Source organism: Trichechus manatus, unplaced genomic scaffold, assembly GCF_000243295.1.
Source record: "Trichechus manatus latirostris isolate Lorelei unplaced genomic scaffold, TriManLat1.0 scaffold00215, whole genome shotgun sequence".
In the NCBI taxonomy this organism is placed as follows: Eukaryota; Metazoa; Chordata; class Mammalia; order Sirenia; family Trichechidae; genus Trichechus; species Trichechus manatus.
In genome coordinates this window covers 3275198-3296074 of record NW_004444151.1, presented here as the reverse complement: position 1 = coordinate 3296074, position 20877 = coordinate 3275198, and the positions used below count along the sequence as shown (strand labels likewise).

Sequence of the window (20877 nt, the reverse complement as noted above, 5' to 3'; positions counted from 1 at the left end):
TCTGACACGTATGGGGGTCACCCTGAGTTGGAATCGTCTCAATGGCAACTGGTCAACTGTGATCAGAGATAAGCAAAGCAAGCATCACTTTTGTTGGGGGGTGGGATAGCCCACCTGTAGTGGGAAGATCATTGCTGAGGGTTCTTTCTTTCAGAGCTAGATGGACTCCTTCAGTAGAACATACTGACATACTCCGTGAGGTGTGTAGGAAGAACACTCAGAATACTGGTGTTGGGTAGGTGTCAAGGGTCATCTAGGCCGCTGGTTGCAAATCGTGGCCATGGTCAGAGTTGGCCTGCAGATGTGTTTTGTTTGGCTAATTTGGTGTTGGCTCATACAGTGTTTTTACAATTTTTGCATTAGTCACCAGCATTTTAAAATCAGATGACTTCATGTAAAGATCTCTCCCTTTGCTCTTGAAAAACTGGGAATCTGGCTGTCCCAGGCGGCACCCTTCCAATGGCCACAGTGGCTGAGAAGCAGCTGCCCAACTCCTCCCTTGCCCCTGATTGGGACATGGGCTTTGCAGTTTTGCACAGTCAGCACTTCTCTCTAGTGTGTCCCTGACACTGGGGCTGCCTGTCAATTACCATTTATCCCAGTCTTAACTGTTGTTTTTTCTTTTAAGAAGTCTAAGAGGAAGTGGATATTGCTTAAACTTGTTTCTCTATCAAAGTGGAGACATGAATAATAGATCAAGAGAGTGATAGGTTTAAAAAAACAATTGAAAGCCCTATTTCTTTGTGGAAGTGAAGAATATCACCTGCTTCATGCAGCAGCCCTCTGTGTTAAAAGGATTTATCCTGAGACTCCTGGATTACCTCACACATTACTCACCTGGTCCCTGCAGATGTTTTGCTGTGACTCCCAACCAGAGTCACTTCTCTGCTCCAATAGCCCAGAGATGTGTTGAAGCTTCCTCTTTAAAGAATTACAATAGGCTTCACACCTTTAAAAAAAAATCATCTGTATGAAACTAAATGGTCAACAGTTATTCTAAAGCAAAGATGAAAGGGTGAGGAGATAGGGAAACCAGATCACTGGAAGCGAAACATCCAGAAGGGAATTAATGAGAATGTAAAAACCTTGTGAAAAGTGTCACCTGTGTCTCTGAACAATATGTGTAGTAATCGTTAAATGGAAACCTAACTTGCTGTGTAAACTTTCACCAAAAACACAGTAAAATATTATTTAAAATAAATAAATAATTTTAAAAAAATGAATTATAATAAGTTACTGCCATATCATTGCCATTCTTTTTGAGAGTCCATGCAAGACCTGGGCAGTCCTTGATCAGGAGCTCTAACTTGGGGGCAATGAGAGGATTCTTATAAGAATCAATGACCAACCAAAAAATTAAAAAAGAAAAAAAAGTCTAAATTCAGGCCCCCATGTTCCTTACCTGGATCATGGTGGCGCTTGGTCCTAGCTGATCTCTTACCTCTAGGCTTGCTACTGTTGACTGCTGCCAGAGTAAATTTCTAAAACACAGATTTCATCATTTCACTGTTTAATTTGAAATTCTCTGCTGTTTCCCTATTCCCTTCAGGATAAAGTCCAAGCTGTTTCACATGGCACACAAGGACGCTCATACCAGCCTCATCCCTTCCCGTAACTACCTCCCAGCCCCCCGGCCTCACTCCCTATGTCCTCTGCAGGTGTTAGCTCCTCTGCCCAGAATGTCCCCCTTCACCTTACCACCCACAGCCCAGTTGCCATGGAGTTGATTCCAACTCATGGTGACCCCGTTAGTGTTGGAATAGAGCTGTGCTCCATAGGGTTTTCAGTGGCTGCTTTTACAGAAGTAGATCACCTGGCCTTTCTTCCAACGTGCCTCTGGGTGGACTTGAACCTCCAACCTTTCTGTTACAACCGAACGTGTTAACCATTTGCACCACGCAGGGACTCACCTGACTACACGTCTTATTCCCAGGTTTTGATGTCAGGCCCCTGGCTGCCTTGGCTCGCATGCACGTCTCTGCACTGTAATTGCACGTTTGTTCGTCTCCCTGCCAGATTGTGCGCTCTGAAGCTGGGGCAGTGTCTTTTATCTCCATATTTCAACAGTTAGCTCAGTGCCTCTCACAGAGTAGGTCTTTGTAGGATAAAGGAGGAAAAGGGGGAAAAAAATTTTGTCTGATTTTAAAGTTCATGTTCTCGCTGCATTCGCCACCTCCTCTCACCCCATCATCACCGCCCACCAGCACATTCTCCCAGTCCAGAGTGGCTGAGGTTATGGGTGGACTCCCAGAGTGACCCAGTCAGCTGTGCTCTGTCTCATGGCCACCCTGAAACAGACTGACCCTGGCCTGCCTTCTGGTAAATGCATCTTAGCAAAGTGAGATGACTCACGTGTGTGTGTATGACTCAGAGCAAATGCACCACAGCTGGAAAGAGCCAGTGTCTGCTTGGGGGATGGTGGGTTTACAGAGCAGCAGAGAACCAGGCAGGCATTCATGAGCCTCCTGTAACCCTGCAGCCTGCTAACTAGAACGAGAATATAAACTCCCCCTGTCCAGGGAGAAAAAGAGGCTGCAATAGCAGGACTTTTCAAGACTTACATATCTGGGGTTCTGTCTAATTTATTACTGTTAAATAGTATTTTAACAAACTGCCATTTATTGTATACTGACTATAATTTATAAGCACTTTGATAAGCGTCTTGCATACAAAGTATTTCATTTAATGCTCACAATAGCCCAATAACAATAAAAAAAATAGCAAATACATATACGCACTTACTATGTGCCAGATGAGGCGTTTATTGGTGGTTCAGTGGTAGAATTTCACCTTCCAGGTAGGAGACCCAGGTTCAATTTCTGGCCACTATACGTCATACACAGCCATCACCAGTCTGTCATTGGAGGCTGGTGTGTTGCTAGGATGCTGAACAGGTTTCAGCGGAGCTTCTAGGCTAAGATGGGCTAGGAAGAAAGGCCTGGCAGTCTACTTCTGAAAATCAGCCAATGAAAACTTTATGCATCACAATGGCGAGATCCACAACGAATCATGGGGATGGCACAGGATCAGGCAGTGTTTCATTGCATTGTGCATGGGGTCGCCATGAGTCGGGGCTGAACTCCATGTCAATCAACCACAGCAGCAATGTGCCAGATACTGTTTTAAGCAGCTTGCATTTATTAATTCATTTAATTCTCACAATAGCTGTGATTCAGGAACTATTATTATCTTCATTTTATAGACGAGGAAACAGGCACAAAAAAGGGTCACACATGGAGGTGCCCCATGGTCACTTAGGAAATAAATGACAGAGCTTTGGTGTGAACTCAGGCAGTCTGGCTGCAAGCCACACTCTTAGCCCCCATGATATATTTCCTGGATGAAGTATAACTGGAGAGGAAATTGAGGCTCAGAGAGGTTAGTCACTTACCCACAGTCACACAGGCAGGGAGTGATGGAGGTTTGTTGTCTCCAGTTCCTGGCTTCTAACCACTGTGATATCTTCCCAGACGCAGGAGATGTGCTGCCATCACAGTATGGTGGAGCAGTTGGTTCTCTTTAGTCCTCCCCATTGGTGCTTCCCAAAGGCCAAGTGCAAAGATCGGGTAGGATTCTGGGGCTGAAACTCTTCCTTCTAAGTTTAGGGATATAGCAAATGGATAGCATTTGATGGTACATTCTGCTTCAGACATCTTTTCAGTTTGTTTAAAGAGGGGCCAATGGGTGTGCTCAATGTTTGGATGTTGTCAGTTTGCTTTAAACAGTAAGCCCAGAGTGTTTTCTCAAGACCTGTAGAACTCACTCCAGGGATGCTGACGTGGTTGTTCTTGTTACCTCCGCAGACAGTGAGACCGTGCATTACCACTACGGGCCAAAGGACCTGGTCACAATCTTGTTCTACATCTTCATCACCATCATCTTGCATGCTGTGGTTCAGGAGTACATTTTAGATGTAAGTGATGGGTCTGAGTTCTGAGACGAGAAGCTGGGAAGGGGTCTTTGGTTGGAGGCTCTCTCCTTGGAGGAAACTGCAGCTCTGAATCCATTTGCCCCCTAGTTTATATCCCCTAGTTGGTTTTATAGGAAGCCCTAGTGGTGCAGTGGTTAAGCGCTTGGCTGCTAACCGAAAGGTCGGCAGTTTGAACCTACCAGCTGCTCCTCAGGATAAAGATGTGGCAGACTGCCTCCGTAAAGATTATAGCCTTGGAAACCCTATAGGACAGTTCTCCTCTGTCCTGTAGGGTCGCTGTGAGTCCCAGTCAACTCGACTGCAAGAGGTTAACTTGGTTCTATTGACTGCCTTCCTTCTGTACACCTTGGTCTCTGTCCCCTCTCATAGCCTTCTTTAGTCAGCACATGGAACAGCAGTATTTATTACGTGGGAAGAGAGCTGCCTGAAACAGGACAAGCCAGTGTCCCTGTAGGTCTCCGGCACTCAGCATGTTAGCGAACGCTTTCTCCGTGTCTAGGCTGAAGACATTAATCTTGCCATTTTCTCAAAATGCTTGCCTTAAGTTAAGCACTTTATGCACACAGGTTTACACTAAATTTGGAGTTGTGACTGGCTTCAGACATCTAACAATGTTCAGCCCTTTCATAGAAGAAAACAGAAGTTTGAAATCTACCCATTACAAATACATTTGTATATTCATATGTGGGTTTTTCTTTTTCCTTTAGAAAATCAGCAAAAGGCTTCATCTCTCCAAGGTCAAGCACAGCAAATTCAATGAATCTGGACAGCTGGTAGTCTTTCATCTCAGCTCTGTGATATGGTGCTCCTACGTGGTGGTAACGGTGAGTGGTTCTGGAACCCCTGAGCTTTTCCCCAGGGTTTGAGCCTGGGCTGCGCGGTGTTACTGCCTCTTCTTGGATTGCTAATAAAAATGACTTGTGAAATGTTTAAAAAATCAATTGCCATTGAGTCAACTCTTACTCATGGTGACCCCATGTGTGTCAGAGTAGAACTGTGCACCACAGGGTTTTCAGTCACTGATTTTTTAAAAGTAGATCACCAAGCCTTTTTTCTGAGGCACCTCTGGGTGAACTAGAACCTCCATCCTTTCTGTTAACAGCCTAGCGCATTAATTGTTTGTACCACCCAGAGACTCCGTCAAGGGCTTAGCAGGGAAGAAAAAGGGTAAGGAGCAGTATGTAAACTTGGGGCACTTTCTTAGAACTGAAACTATTTGTGTATCCTTGTGGCATTACTGTGTGAGAGAGGAAAATACTGTGGATGCCATTTTATAGCTGAGAGAGTCACTTGCCTAAAAATAAACACTGTTATAATTATTATATATTACAGTAATGATACTGTATATCTACATAGCACTTTATCACTTTACAAGGCCCTTCTACAAGAGATAAATTTCATGTTCATTCTGGTATCCACTTTATGGATTGAAGAAACCCAAGCTCTGAGTTAACAATGTGCCCAAGGTCACATGGTTTGGAAGTGGCAAGGATAAGGCTTGGACTTGGTGGTCTGGTTCTGAGTCCAGTGCACTGTCTGTTTTACCACGTTTGCCTCTCAGAAGCAAGGCCAGCCTCAGCCCTCTCCACACATCAAATTCCATGAGAGTCAGTGCCATTCCCCTTAAATGTCTCCAGGACCAGACAATTGATCTACCTCCCATTTCTACACAATAGGACTCTTATTTCAAGCAACCTTTGAGACAACAAAATTCCTTTGTACAAAGGAATGTGAATAGTCCTTTGGGATTCGTTGTAAAAAGACCCAGCTTATAGTGCTTGTTGTTAGTTTTGTACAACAGAACAAAATGCTGCCCAGTCCTGTGCCATCTTCATGATCGTTGGTATGCTCCAGTGCATTCTTACAGCCACTGTGTATCTTGAGTACCTTTCAGCCTCGGGGGGCTCATCTTCCAGCACTATGTAAGATAGTATTCTATTGCGATCTATAGGATGTTCATTGGCTAATTTTTGGAAGTAGATCTCCAGACCTTTCTTCCTGGTCTGTCTTAGTCTGAAAGTGTCACTGAAACCTGTCCATCATCAGTAACCCTGCTGGTATTTGCAATACCAGTGGCGTAGCTTCCAGCATCATAGCAACGCCTCAAGCCACTACAGTACGGCAACTGACAGACAAATGAAGACTTATAATGCTAAGAAGTGTTTAATTAGTACTCACCCTACCTGAGTGTACCACCTGTCTATAACCTGGTTTCTTTCTCAGGAACTAGAATTATCCTGTCAGAAATCCAGGTCCAGGGCTTAGAAAATCCAGCAACCCTGTGATCTTGAAGCTTCCTTCCCTGCCTTCCACAGATCCCTCCCCTCCCTCCCCTTTCTTTCAGGGACAATAATGGGATTTCAGTATCATAAGGAAGTCTGCCTCCAGATGTAAAAGTTAAATTCATATTCTCAAAGCAAGAGTCAACATGTCCTTTTCTATATTGTTTTTATTTCTATCATTATTGAATTATAGAACTGTTTTCCTAAATAGAAGACTAGGAATTTTAAACAAGGAACCTAAGACTTCTGCACTGCCAGCAGGGCTCCCGTGTTACACAGTCCAGGCGTAGATTTACATTGTGGTCTACGTGCACAGCACCCCCTGTCTTTGTGCAGTGCACATCCTGGCCCTAGGAAGTTTAGGTACTTCTGGACTTCAAATTTCACCCAGTCACTTAATGTATAGTTCATACGCGCCTCTGGAAACTCTGAGCTGCTTTGAGGCAGGCTCTGAGCTGTGGTCTTTCAGTTGAAGGGTTGCCTCCTCTCTGAATCACTCTTAGCCTTTCAAACTCAGCCCATTTGTGACATGTTTAGACCAGATTTTGGGGGCCAGTGAGCCCAGTTACTTAACACCTCTTCCAGAATATGAAGTGCTTTTCTGAGTCCTTCAAGGGCTTAAAAATAATGGTGCTAATTAGTTTGGGATTGTGTAGCAGTTTTCTTGGGAAAGTTGATAACAAGCAGATAACAGTTTTTTATGGTGAGAGCCAATTCCCTACTCAACATACTCAACTGGTAACCCCAACGCCTTTTAACACCATTTAGCTCTTTGTCTCCACCCGCTCCATCTGGACCATTCTTGCATGGGATGAAAGTGAAGGAGGAAGAAGAGAGGGTAATTTGGAAAAAAGAGCAAAAACAGCTGTTTTTTTTATTTTAATCACATTTTTATGTTACGATGTAAATATTTTGTGATCCTTCTCTTTCTTGAACCTCTACGTTAGCAGGTCCTGCCAACTCAACCTCCAAAACACATTGAGATTCTGTTAGTTGCTTTCTACCTTCACTGTGACCCCTAGTTCAGTGGTTCTCAACTTGGGGCAGTTTTGCCTCCCGGGGGACATTTGGCGATGTGCTACTGGCATCTAGTGGATAGAGGCCAGGGATGCTGCTAAACATCCTGCAGTGCACAGGACAGTCCCTACTGCAGAGAATTATCTGGCCCAAAATGTCAATATTGCTGAGTTTGAGAGACCCTGCTCTAAGTCAAGCCACTGTCATCTCTTGCCTGGACCACTGAATAGCTTCCTTCTAGAAGGAGACAGTTTCCACTCTTGTACCCCCATCCCCATCCCAATCCATTTTCTGCTCAGGCAGATGGATCTATTCAAAACATAAATTAAATCATGCTTTCCCCTGCTTAAAAGCCCCCATCATAGTTGCAGTGAAATCGTTCCTTCCTCACTCACATGCCCCGGGCCTTGCCAATCTCATTCATCTCATCTCACCTTACACCACTCCCTGTCACTGGCCCCAGCCCCACTCTCCTTATCTCTGCTCCTCTAACTCTCCTGGCCATTCCTGTGCCAGGGCTTTGCACTAGTGGTGTTCTCGGCTCAAATGGTCCACCCCCTGCCATCCCAGGGCCACTTCCTTCTTGTCATCCAAGTCTCCACCCTTCCCGACAGCCCAGTCCACAAAGCCCCCCACTCCCCCATTTGTATGTTCTGCACAGCGCCCATTTCTCTGGAGGTTTTCTGCTCACACGTGTGTGCTCTGTTGTCTCTTCCACCAGACCCTGCGTTTCACGTGAGCAGGCACTTTGGTCACAGCTGTATCCGTGGTGCAGTGCCTGGTGCATGCTAAGTCCTCGGTAAATATTGGCTGACAGAATCAATGAATAAATTGCAAATGCATCCTCTTGCTCCAACTTTTAACATTTTTTAGTAATGAATTGATTGTTTTTATAAAAATCATAGATGATTTTTTTTTCAAGAGAGCAATACAGAAAAGTACAAAGGAAAAAAAAGCAAAATATTACTCCAAATCCCTCCCACCAGAAGTATCTAGTTTTATTTTCAAGTTTGATTCAGATGTTTCTCTCTGCATAAGTGCAGAGAGAGTTATGGGAGTGCAGATGGACTAACCAGTAATTTTGTCAGACTATCAACCTTCAACTTTTAATCTACCTTTGAGCTACTATCCATTGTCCAGAAAGGAAAAAAACAAACAACCACTCCACTGGGGAAAGCGAGGTGGGTGGGCTTTGGGTTTCCCTGGGCTAACTTCCTTAGGATGTCTGACTTCATATTATTAAAACCTGAAATCCACGGCTCAGTGGAAGCCCAGGTGAAGGGAACACCTTGAACGCTGGTGTTTTGTGTCAGGCTCGATTTCTACTAGTTGCTTTAGAGCAGACTTTTTTTTTTATTTATTGTACTTTAGGTGAAGGTTTACAGAACAAATAGTTTCTCATTAAACAGTCAGTACACATATTGTTCTATGACATTGGTTAACAACCCCACGACATGTCAGCACTCTCCCTTTTCGACCTTTTTTTTTGGTGACGGATTTTTTTTTTTTAATAATTTTATTTTTGCTGTTGTTGAGAATATACACAGCAGAATATACACCAGTTCAACAGTTTCTACACGTACAATTCAGTGACCTTGATTACATTCTTCAAGTTGGGCAGCTATTCCCACCCTCCTTTTCCAAGTTGTTCCTCCCCTGTTAACATACACTCACTGCCCGCTAAGTTTCCTATCTGATCTTTTGAGTTGCTGTTGTCAATTTGATTCCAAGCAGATATTTTTGTACATAGTTATTCCTGATAGATAAATGATACAAAGCATGTCTGAATCTAGGTGGCAACTAGCTATGTTATGACTGGGTTCTGCTGTGTTTTCTGGTTCTTTTTGTTCATACACCAAAAAAAAAAAAAAAAAAAAAGCCTGTTGGGGGAAAGGGAGGGATTGTTCCAGCTTGTTCAGACCTTGCTTAGCTCATGGGTTGATTTGTAGAATCAGAAGAGCCCAAAGGATTTCAGAAGCTGCCCCAGACCATCTGCCGAGGCCCATCAGTGGATGTGATTGGGGTGGGTTATAGGTAGTTTGCTTTGCCAAACGTGGCTCCCTGTGAACTCAGGTGGTTTGGCGGCCTGAACTCTGAGGTTGCTCTCCAGCCCCAGTCCCCTCTTAGCCAGCTGCTTGGCCAGAGGACTGGAAAAGGCTGTTTTCAGAGCAGTGAGTCATTTTTCCTCTGGCTCCCTCTGCTCTCTCCTCTCCAGCCCTCCCCACTCATGTCCCAATGGACTGGACATTCGCAAGCAGGCAGCATTTTTCTGGGGAGTTTTCTTTGCTTGGGCTTCAAAGTTCTAACCTCTTTGTCTCCTAAGTAAAGAGGCCAAGCTGAGGCAGGTTCCTGTTTAAAATCACAAGATCATCTGGGCTTTAAATTTCTCTTGATGCTGCTTCTCTTGGCCTGTCTTTTTTGACAGAAATTCCTCTCCCACCTCAGCACCAGAAATACCATTTTCCTTATTAAATACACTGCTGCTTCCTCTAGGAAGGCATGTTCTCACCTCTCTCTCAGGAATGAGGTAAAGAGTGCGGAAGTGCGTATCTTGGAGTGCCTAGGGTGCCTAGGGTCAGAGATTCTGATGAGGGCAGGTGTGTGAACGGCAGAGAGGGAAGGAGGAGATGGGTATCAGCAGTGTGGGTGTATGAAAGGACACAAAACCCCCACCTGGAAAACCTAGAGCCTTCCACATCTCTTCCTCAGTCTTTGTGGTGGAGGGGTGAGGGCAGTGCCAGTGAGAAGAGATTAGGAATGAGGCCATATGGGGTTGAGGCAAGATCTTTTCCTTCAAATCTAAGTTACCATGGCAACACTAGTGCATGTGTCTGATTGGACCTAGGTCATTGTGCTAACGAGGCCCAAGGTGGTGGGTTTGGGGCCGTGGAGTATACCCAAAATACATGCAGATAAATCAAAGGGTGTTTGGTGACTGGAGGGTGGGTGAATCAGCCTTCACTTGGACATACAATTGAGGATCCAAAAGATGATAATTTGGAATGCTTCTCCTAAACGATGTTGGCTTTTTCATTCTCTTGAGTATTGCTAAAACTTTGTCTTTAATCCCAGTGTGAATATTTGAGGTTCTCAGCCTCCTCAGTAAAGCTACCGGCCCAGTTTATTTTCTGACTTACTCTAAAGCAACCTGGCCTGAGGTTATTGGACCAGGAGATTGGTGGCCCAGCTCAGATTTCAGCTGTGTTGCTGAGAAACCATCTAATTTCAGGGATCCATTCCGTCTATTCTTTAATTTCCTTATTTTTAAAATGAGGCCATACTAATCTAATCTTTTCTGAGTGACAAATAGGGGCTTTTCTTTCCTCAGAAAGGAGAAATTGCTTAAAGCATTCATTGTTTGTTCATTCATTTGTTCATCTAAACAAAAAGCTTTTATTCAGCTCTTTTAGTGTTAGCTGACTCTTGTTCGTGACAGATTGTTTACTCATATATTTTGTAATCTTAGATTGTAAACTCCCCTTTACAATCTAAGGGTTTATCTGTGGGAATCCTGTACACCCTTGGATGCGAGCATGCCCCAAGGGTATCGCTGGCCCAAGAACACTATTTATACTGATGTCTTAGCCTGGTGATTCCTGGACCACGCAGGTAGTATAAATTTGAACATCAAACCCATGACCTGAGTTAAGAGTTTTAGGGGATAGTTTTTTTGTTTTCATCTACAGTCCAGGTTGAGACAGACATCTTCATTCCTGTGTTGGTCGGCAAACTCTTCGGGTCTACCCTTTCTCTGAGGTTGTAGTCCTTCATGGGTCCTGTTTTGATACGAGGGTCTCAGTTCCACCTCCCAAGTCACCATCTTCTGTTCCCACGTGAGCCCGAAAACCTCAGCCCTAAGACTAGTGCCTTCTGGGCTGCCCCGGCATCACCTTACCTTACTGCTCTGGTTTTTAACTCCCTATTCCTGTTGGGCCTCAGAGGGTTTCCCTTTCTTACTGTGAGCTCAGCTTTGCATTTAGAAGAATATTTGTTAGATTTCACCCAGCGTTTCTAGATGTTGTGTATCCCTAGATGCCCACTCTGTACGAGGCACTGGATAGAGGCTAGAGATATAAAGGATAAGAAAAGACCCCTGTATGAAAGAACTTGCAGAGTAATGGAGGCAACTGGAAATAGTGATGCAGTGTGATAAATGCCGGGATCCAGATGCACAGCGAAACCTATGGGCGCCTACTACTCTTTTTATTCAAACTAGGCCTTTTTTCTTTTCAGTGGATGGTGACTCTAGAGTGCATTTGCTTATTCATTTTACAAGCCTTCCCTGAGTGCCTACCAGGCAGGCTCAGAACTAGACACCCTTGCATAAACTATCGCATTTATTTCAGCAATAACTCTGTAGGGTAGTTATTTGTATCCTTGTGTTACAGATGAGCTGATTGGAGCTCAGGGAGATTCATTAACTTGCTCAGGATACAGCTAGTAAGTCTCAGACCCATATTCAGACACAAGTCTTCTGCTCTTCCTACTATGTCATGGCTCTTTCACAATAAAGAAATCAGCCAAACTCAAGTGGTCACCACACAGAGAGATCCTTCGTTCTCTGCTCCTTCCTCTTTCAGGCAGCTGGGGGCTAGGTGCTTCCAGCAGGTCTCCTGTCCTCGTCTCTCAGTACTGCCTCTTCTTTCTCTCCCACCACAGGAAGGATACCTAACAAACCCAAGAAGCCTCTGGGAGGACTATCCCCATGTGTATCTCCCGTGAGTATGTCATGGCTCGGTCCCCAGAGAGAAGCAAGCTGGTCCACTGGCTTCTCCATGCCAGAATGTGGCCAGAACAGTGCAAGACCAGCTGGCAGCGGGAGCGGATCATCTCCTGGGAGCCTATTAGGGCAGGGTACTATGGAAGGCTGACTTGTCTGGGAGCGACTTTCCCTGTACGCTTTGCACAGAAAATCTCAAAATGAGAGGGCTTTTGCACTAGCCCCTATTACAGAAAACACTCAAACTATGTGAAGCAGATACAGACGCAGAACATCTCCCTAAAGTTCTCAGGCTCTGTACCTCCTCGGCAACCACTCTAGTTTATAGCACCTCTGCCCTTTCTGCCCTCCCTTGCCCGAGGTTCCGGCAGAGGCAGCCCTCCCTGCCCTCCCTCTCCTGTTCTGGGGGTTCTCCGTGCTGCCAAGATGCCTGGAGGGTAACACCTGGACCCATCTCCCTCAGGAGACTGCTCTTCACCTTTCTGAAGACCTTATGAGCAACAACACCAAAGGACTTCCTTATGGCTGACTTAGAGCCTTCCTTTGCTACTTAGATCTGTTCATTCTTCAGTATCTTCAGTGACCGTAGCCTTCTCCGTCAGCAGAGCTCTGTATCATCTCCTCCCCAGCCTTCCCTCCCTCGGCTGAAGAAGCCCTCCTCCTCTGCACTCCTCATCACTTTTGTTTGTTTCTGTGGACTTTCCATGTCCCTTGAAGTGGCCTTGGATGTAGAATGAGGGCACTGGCCACTGCAAAAGCCAGGGCGCCCAGGCTCAGGGGGGTGGTGATGGCGGGTCCCACTCCCTCGCTCCTGGACCAGCTCTTCACAAAGTCCTGGCCCTTAACATTCCCCTACATGCTTAGCAAGCACCCATAGGGATGTTTTTCTCCATCTTGCCTGTGTGACACTCTCCTTTGTCTCTAGCTTCCAGGTAAAGTTTTTCTACTTGTGCCAGCTAGCCTACTGGCTGCATGCACTTCCCGAGCTGTATTTCCAGAAGGTACGGAAGGTGAGTACTCACTTCTTCCTCATGCCTCTTCAAGGCCATTCATTCTCCACTTGCCCTTGCGCTGTCCCCAACAGTACCTCCCCTTAGAAGCTCCGAGAGTCGGGTGGTGATGGGGTTGTGCTGGGGGGTTGAGTAAAATGCTGAGTCAGTCTCAGTAGAAGTCATCCTCCTTAGACCCCATCAGAGTAGGCCCCCATTGCCAGCCTCCTGCCTGCCTCCCATATCACACATGTGACTTTGGGGGAAATCTAACTCTTGATATTCTAGACAGCAGTGGAAAGGTTTTTGCCTTTCCTGCAATCTTTTTTCATAGTTTCCTTATGAATTATTTCCAAAGCCTGTTCCCTAGTCCCTGTCTCTTCTTTCTTCACGCAAACCTTGCCCTCTGACACTGGGCCTGAAGCTGCTCCCTCCTTCTCAGACTTTTCAGTAGCCCTGTACATGGGACTCTGGGGTGACGGGGAGTCTAGCCGTCCCTCCTTCCTCTGCCCTGCCCCTCCTCCCTCTACCCGCTGCATCTTTTTTAGGGAAAGAGCAAATTTACTATCTGGTTCTTTTGTCTCCAGGAGGAGATTCCCCGTCAGCTCCAGTACATCTGCCTATACCTGGTCCACATAGCTGGTGCATACCTCTTAAAGTGAGTGAGACTCTGGGGCTGGCCAGATTTCCTTGCTCGCTTCTGTCCATGCATCGATCTGCATATTCATTCAGTCAGCAGGCATTTATTAGGTGCCTTCTGTGTGCCAAGCACCATGCTAAGACCTGGGAATACAAAGATGGTTGATGGAAGATTCCATTCTCTTTAGTGGTTCATTTTCAGCCAAGTAGGGGAGACAGTTATAGATGGCAGATAAGGACAGTTTGGTGTGATAAGAGCTATAACATGATATGTATCATATGCTCTGGGAGCCCAGAAGAGTGACCACCTGAACCTGAGAGAGAGCCAGGAAAGGCTTCTGAGAGGTGGTGGCACTTGAACCTGGTTTTGCAGGTTGAAGCCGCTCAAAGCTGGTCTCCTACCTCTTGGCGCCCAGGGGCGGACGCTGCTAGAGCTCCTAGCCCTGGAACTCCCTTCCCTCCTATTTGTGATGAAATGGAGAGCAGACCAGGCCCCACTTCATAGTTTGCTGCTTATTATTTTAGAAGTTGAAAGAGTTACTGTGGTATTCAGCCTTGAGAGAGTCTCCTTTAGGCAAATAATAGTACTGATGAATAGATGTGTCATTGCTGATTTGGATGACTTCTTGAGCTTTATCACTACAGGACTGGAAAATACCCTGTACTTTCTCTAGGCTGGTCTTTTGAGAACTTGCTATGTATAACTTTCTTCTGAGATGCCTGGAGGTCCTGGAGCCCATTGTCTTCCCCCATTCTCACAGCAGGCATCCTGTGAGAATGACTGACTGAGCCAGGGAGGGAGGCAGTGCTCAGGCTCTCATCTCCTGCCTTCTACAGGGCTTGTCTCTGGAGGCTTAGAGCAAAGTTGGTGCCCAGATGGGCCTTTGCAGGGCAAACGGTGTGTGGTGGGGTTGGCTCTGCTTTTGGATCCCCTGTGTTTGTGCAGGGTAGGTTTGAAGAAGCCAGGTCACACAGCCGTCCTAGCAGTGTGTGTGGAGAACCAGGGTGGGAGTGTACAGGTGCGGGACCATGTCAAAGGGGTGCCTTCTGTTGCTTTTCTGTCACTGCTGTATTGTCATAACACCTTCTCCCAAAGATGAGAGACACTCTAAGGTCCATTTTCTCTACATCCAAGCGTCCCAGAGAAGGAGAAGGGCAGGTGAGTCCCCTGTTTGGGCTGAGTTTTGTGAATCATGGTTTTGGAAGGAGACTAGAACAGAGAGCCGCAGGTGCTCCACAGCCACGCCCAGCTGGCTCCCACGAGGCCAGCACCATTGCAAGGTACAGTGGCCTCTCTAGCAGGATCGTTTAGGGGCATGACCTCCTTCCCCTCAGTCCTTCTTTTAGTTTTTAGAAATGAGTCTGGGGAAAAGAGAGACCTTTGGCAGGATTTCCCAAGTAGGACAGAGCTTTAAAATGCTGAATGATGCAGGGCCTCATTTTGGTTAAGAGCTTGGCTTTTGAAGTCTTTTCATTCACTCATCACATGCCTGAGCACCTCCCGTGGGCCAGGTGCTACTCTCGGAGCTGCGGATACCTCTGGATAAAGGCAGACAAGGGCCCTGCTCTTCTGGGCTTCCATTCTAGCAGGAGTCAGACCATAAACAAGGAGACAAATAAATGAATTTCCTTTGGCAGTAAGTACTATGAAGAAAATAAAGCAGGGGAATGTAATGGAGTGACTTGCCCATTTGGCGCTTTTAAGTGTGGTGAGAGAATGCCTCTCTGAGGCCTGAATGACAAGAGCCAGACACATGAAGATCTGAGGAAAGAGCTGTGCAGGCAGATAGAACAGTAGGTGCAAAGGCCTGGAGGTAGGAATGAGCATAGAGGCCCAGTGTGGCTGGAGTATAGAAAATGAAGTTTGAGATGAGGTCATGGGCCAGATCATGTTGGATTTTGTAGGCCGTGATGAAGATACTGGGTAGTTTTTATGTTATTCTCTTGATGAGCATTCAGTGAATCACAAAGTCATTCCGAGAATTAAGCAGAGGGGATGGCTGAGTGTTGCTGATTTATAATTTATAAGAGATCGGTTTGCTAGCAGATATTTTTGCATGGTGTTGAGTTTTGCTTTCCCCTGTACCTCTTAGCTGTGAAGACTTGGGTAATTAAAAGTCAAATGATGAGAACCCCTGGTATTTGTACAGAAAATTCCAGCAAGCTTGTCCTGAGCACCTTTTATGTGCTTGGTTCCTGGCTAGGTGATGGGGGTACAGCAGTGACTGCAAGGTGATAAGTGCTGTGAAGAGCCTGAGCCGGTCTCTCTATGGGAGCAGGTTGGGGCAGCTGACCCAGACAGGACAGGTAAAAGACCAGGGGATCGGTAGTAGGAAAAATTCTTTAAGGTGTGACAGCTAAACTGCATCCTAAAGGAGACAGGCCAGCCAGTGAAAGTGGGAGTGGAAAGCACAGCCAGGCCCGGGGCAGCCGAGCCAAGTTGCAGCATCTTTGGAGAAATGTAAAGCTGGTCTTTTTCTCCCCAGCCTGAGCCGCCTGGGCCTGATCTTACTGCTGCTGCAGTACTCAACTGAGTTCCTCTTCCACATGGCTCGACTCTTCTACTTCGCAGATGAAAACAACGAGAAGCTGTAAGTGGCTCTGAGGCAGGGCCGGGCCTCCCATGAGGCAGGGATGACCTGAGGGCCCTGCCCTGGGTAAGAATTGCCCGCTTCCCTACAGGAGATGCCCCGGGGTTATTTTTTTCTGGAGCATCTTTTTCTAGGTATCTTGTCCCTCTAGCACCTTCCTAGGCCACCCTTGAATCCTCTCCTTGCTTGGGGTCGCTTCTGGAATTGTGGGTAAAGGTGTCCTCGCAGCTCTCAAGGCTGACCTCCCTTTTCTGCCTCTGTGAGCAGGTTTAATGCCTGGGCTGCTGTGTTTGGGGTCACCCGCCTCTTCATCCTCACCCTTGCTGTGCTGGCCATCGGCTTCGGACTAGCTCGCATGGAAAACCAGGCCTTTGACCCTGAGAAAGGCAACTTCAACACCTTGCTTTGCAGGTGGGTGGGGCAGAAGCCTGAGACAATGAGTCAGGGCTCCGCCAGTGCTGCCAGGAGCCTCCTGAACACCGCAGAACCGTTCAGAGGGTCAGGGTGGCAGACCCTTGAGTCTTCTGCACGTTGGTATTTAGCTAGAAATTTCTGGACATTGGGCTCAGCCGAAGAAGAGATACCAGCCTTCCACTTCCATCCAGACCCTCTTCACTCCCTGGCCTTGGTCTGCTCAGACTGCAGTCAGGGTCTCAGTCCCACTGCCAGTCCCCTTAGCACTGCTTGTCCACTGCTGTGTAGGGCACAAGAGGTTTCACCCCAGTCTCTCGTTACAGCCATACTTGGGCTCTTTAAAACTGTGTTTTCAGCAGCTTGGCTGGTGACCGCCCCCAGCAGTGAGGAGGGCAGTGAGGAAGCCATTACGTACCTGTTTGGATGAGGCTCTAGGCCCACGAGGGTTTGTGACTTGTCTAGGGTTGCTCAGCTTTTAAGTGGCACAGGAGATGCGAAGCTGCCCTTGTTGAATGGAATGATGTCAGCTGCATCATCATCATTCAGTTCATTTGAATTCCACTAATATTTATGGAGAGCCCTGGTGGCGTAGTGGTTAACCAAAAAGGTCAGCAGTTCAAATCCACCAGCTGCTCTTTGGAAACCCTATGGGGTAGTTCTGCTCTGTCCTATAGGGTCACTATGAGTTGGAACCGACTCTGCGTCACCTAACAACAACAACATTTATAGAGCTTACATGAGCCGTGCTATGTGCTGTGGGTACAAAAAAGAGACAGACATGGATCCAGCCGGGCTTGGGAGTAGCGTGTTGGAGGACTGGACGTACATGCGTCTGTGGCCTTGACCTTGTCCATCTCCTCAGCCCCCAACACAACAGCACCCCTAAAGTTCTGTAGAGCAGAGACACGAAGTGCCGTGGTGTCAGCATTGAACTTTCCTGTTGATGGTGGTGGTAAGGGAAGAGGAGAGGCTGAGGGGCTCTGGGCCCAAGCCTACCCCTAAGCCTCCTCTCTGCACCACCCCCCGCTCCCCCCGCCCTCCAGGCTGTGCATGCTGCTGCTGGTGTGTGCTGCCCAGGCCTGGCTCATGTGGCGCTTCATCCACTCCCAGCTGCGGCACTGGCGGGAATACTGGAATGAGCAGAGTGCCAAGCGGAGAGTCCCAGCTGCCCCCAGACTACCAACCAGGTTCATCAAGAGAGAATCTGGTGAGTGCCAGGACCCTCGGGCAGATAGTGGGTGGGCAGGTGGTTAAAATCTGCCTGGGGTGGGTGGGGAGGAGCCAGGCCTGAGCGGCTCCCTGGGCTCTCTCCAGACTGAGTCTGACCAGTCCTGCTGGCTCCTCCTTCCTGACTCCCTCCCCTGGGCCTGGGGCTCCTTAGCTCCTGCCAGGCCCTACCTGGCACGTGGCTGGGTCTGGGCCAGGGACAGATTATGGGCAAGGCTGGCTGGGCGGCCTGCTCACCACCACCATGACCAGGGCAGGGCGGGGGCTGGGTGGGGAGCTCTGGCGGGAAGCGTGTCCTCGGGGTGGCTTCTGGACCTCAGCCCAGTTCAGCTGTTGTCGCTGCCTGTCCTCTGCACAGCAGGCTCTGTCCTCACTTGCCCTCCTGCTCTGAATCTCAGCCTGCCCCTGCCTCCCAGGTTGCTGGCTCCTCCTCTGTCTTCAGGAATAACTCAAGGTGACAGAGTGCTAGGTGGGCTGCAGGGGTGGGACACCTACTTCTCCTTTGGTCCCTGCCACCTGCTCCCAGGGCACTGGCAGCCCTGTGCTTTCTCCAGCCCAGGAAGTTGTCTGCACCAGGATCTGGATCTGACTTACCTGCCTCTCTCCAGGCAGCAGCCTGCTTGGCAGGGGCTTGTGTGTGTTTGAATCAGACACGTGTAGGGGGCTGTGTGTGATGAGGCGGCAGGCCTGGTGTGGGGTGGTGTGAGGCTGCAGGCAGGCATGCTGCCTCGGCTTTGAGCAAGCAGAAGGAGGTACATTTAACAACAATAGAGATATCACGATTTTTCTGTTAGAGGAGCAGCAGGCGGCTGAGTAAGGCCTTGTCCCACAGCCCCTCCCACAGTCTCTTGTACCCCTCTCCCTCCATCTCACCATTCCTGTGAGCCATTGCTAAAATGGCTGGTGCCCCGCAGAGGGGCTGAGAGGAAGCGAGGACACTGGCAGCAGCTGAGTGATTTCAGCGAGTATCCAGCCCTAGTCTCAGGCCTGCGCAGGCAGGTCTTTGCCTGTCCCTGGGTTACTGTGTGTCATCCCAGCCCCCTCCCAACAAAGGACAGTCAGAGACCCAGCACTTCAAACTGGGCTACTTGGAGCAGGATGCTAGGGAAAGCAGGAATCTACCGGGAGCTGTCTTTGGCTTTCCACTGACTTCTGGAACCTGCAGCCCAGCGTCCCCTTTGATTCGTCCTGTGTGCAGCAGCAGTGCTGGCTGGGCCCCCTCGTCGGCGAGGCCCCTGCCCTGCTCCCCTCTCCTGCTCCAGGCCCAGCAGAAACACCATATCTGTTTGTCTCCCTCCGCTTGCCAGGTTACCATGAAAATGGAGTGGTGAAAGCAGAAAACGGAACCTCCCCACGGACTAAGAAACTCAAGTCTCCTTAAGGCCAAAGCGCTGCGAACAGGAATCCTCTTGGTGGGGGCCCCGCAGGGAGGCCTGGAGGCAGGCCTGGTCGCTGCCTCCTCCTTGCCTCTTGTGATGCTCCATCTCAAACAGTAGAAGCCTGTCTCTACACGGGGCTTTTCTCTTTCTTACTCCTTTGCTTTCTCTTCCTTATTCTTCCGTAAACCATTCTCAGTAAAACCAAAAATCTTCCTCTTTCTCTCCCTCATACCACCTCATGTCCTCACCTCTGTCCTGTGTTGGGTTTTCCAGAAGCCCAGGTTCTCATGGCCATCTTGCTTCCTTTCTCTTCCTTCACAGTTGCTTCTTTCTCTTTTTACTTGTTAATTTTACCTTATTGTGCAATTTTTCTGTGTCTGATTTTTACAATGGGAGGGAGCTAAGATTGCAGTACTGTCCACCCAACACCCAGCTTCAGTCCCCAGAACCTGCCAGAATCTGGAAGCATGGTGGCGGGAGCCTCCCCCAGGGGCAGGGAGCAAGCCCCTTGGTGGCCCTTGTGTGAATGGGCAAGAAGAGGAGAGACGCTCCTCCTGGAACATAATCTCCTTGGTGCTGATTAACTGACGGGATGTGTGATTTCAGCTCTGCACGCACCATCCTGAGGCACAGCAGTGCCACTGCTGGTTGTAAATGCCACGGCATTTGGCCCTGGGCCGTGACGACGCAGTTCAGAAGGATGGTGTTAACTGTGTTGGGTCCCATGACTCAAGAGAGCTTACCAGTGGCTGGTCCTTGAGTGGAAAAAACAGCCTGCTATGGCTCTGGCAGGGAAGTGCTGGAGGAGAAGCCTTCCCACTCTCTAGAGCAAGAACAAAGCATACTGAGCAATCAGGCTTTTCCGGAAAGGTAACAGCAGCAGACATGATGGAGGAAATGAACTAGACCTTTCTTCAGCAGCCTCAGCTGCAATTGCTTTTTCAGCCAATTCACCAGCATTCAAAACCAAACCAAATAGCAGTTAACATGCCTGACCAGGATCTGGTCCTGAACCCCAGAACCAGCCAGCCCTGTCAGGGGCCACACTTGCTACCTTGACTTCATCTCTCGTTGCAGGAACACTAAGCCTCAAAGACTCCAGCCCCACACCAGACCTCTGGTGCCGCGAGGAGGGTCACCTGGGCCACTCACGCTCTGGCCTCATTTGTCGAGTGTCCTTTGGAATTGTTGTATCATTTGCTGATGTTTGTGGAGCACAACAACAGCATTTAGACTGGGAAACCGGGACTGGCTCACACTCTTCTGGTTAGATGAGCAGACACCACGGTGTCCCCAGGAGTCTCTTTGCCCCCTTCCCTCATGTGTTCTTTCCCTCCCCTTCACCCAGAGACAAGGCGCCAAGTCCCTATTGTGCCTTTCAAGGATGTTCAGAAGGTGAGGTAGGCTTTAAAGGGTCCCGATTAAGAACTTCGGAACTCTGTGCCAAGGTGAAAGGGAGCAGTTCTTAGTGGGCACAGGAATGTTGGTGCTGTTGATACCCTGGGGGCATCACAGGAGAAACCAAACCTTGGATTTTTATCGAAAAAGGGAGAGATGAGATGGGTCTTTTTATCAGGGTAGCTCCCCTTCTCCAAGTCCCTTGTATCACAGATAGACTAATTGACCGGTGACTAAGGGATGTGTTTCCTACCATCTTTGTAGACCCTCATCTCTCGGTTCAGGATAGA

General features: G+C 48.0%; 1 protein-coding gene across 1 annotated transcript in view; it reads left to right on the top strand.

Annotated features, from left to right (window-relative positions):
* The window catches only part of TRAM2 (translocation associated membrane protein 2), a 93510-nt gene extending 74092 nt beyond the window's left edge, over positions 1–19418 (top strand). Inside the window, exons 3-11 of the mRNA XM_004388723.2 lie at positions 3804–3913; positions 4639–4755; positions 11890–11948; positions 12876–12960; positions 13527–13597; positions 16065–16169; positions 16437–16580; positions 17627–17790; positions 19118–19418. Of these exons, the coding sequence (XP_004388780.1) occupies positions 3804–3913; positions 4639–4755; positions 11890–11948; positions 12876–12960; positions 13527–13597; positions 16065–16169; positions 16437–16580; positions 17627–17790; positions 19118–19191 (929 nt within the window). The 3' untranslated portion in view covers positions 19192–19418. The remainder of the gene's footprint in view (positions 1–3803; positions 3914–4638; positions 4756–11889; positions 11949–12875; positions 12961–13526; positions 13598–16064; positions 16170–16436; positions 16581–17626; positions 17791–19117) is intronic.
* The last annotated feature ends 1459 nt before the right edge of the window (positions 19419–20877 follow it).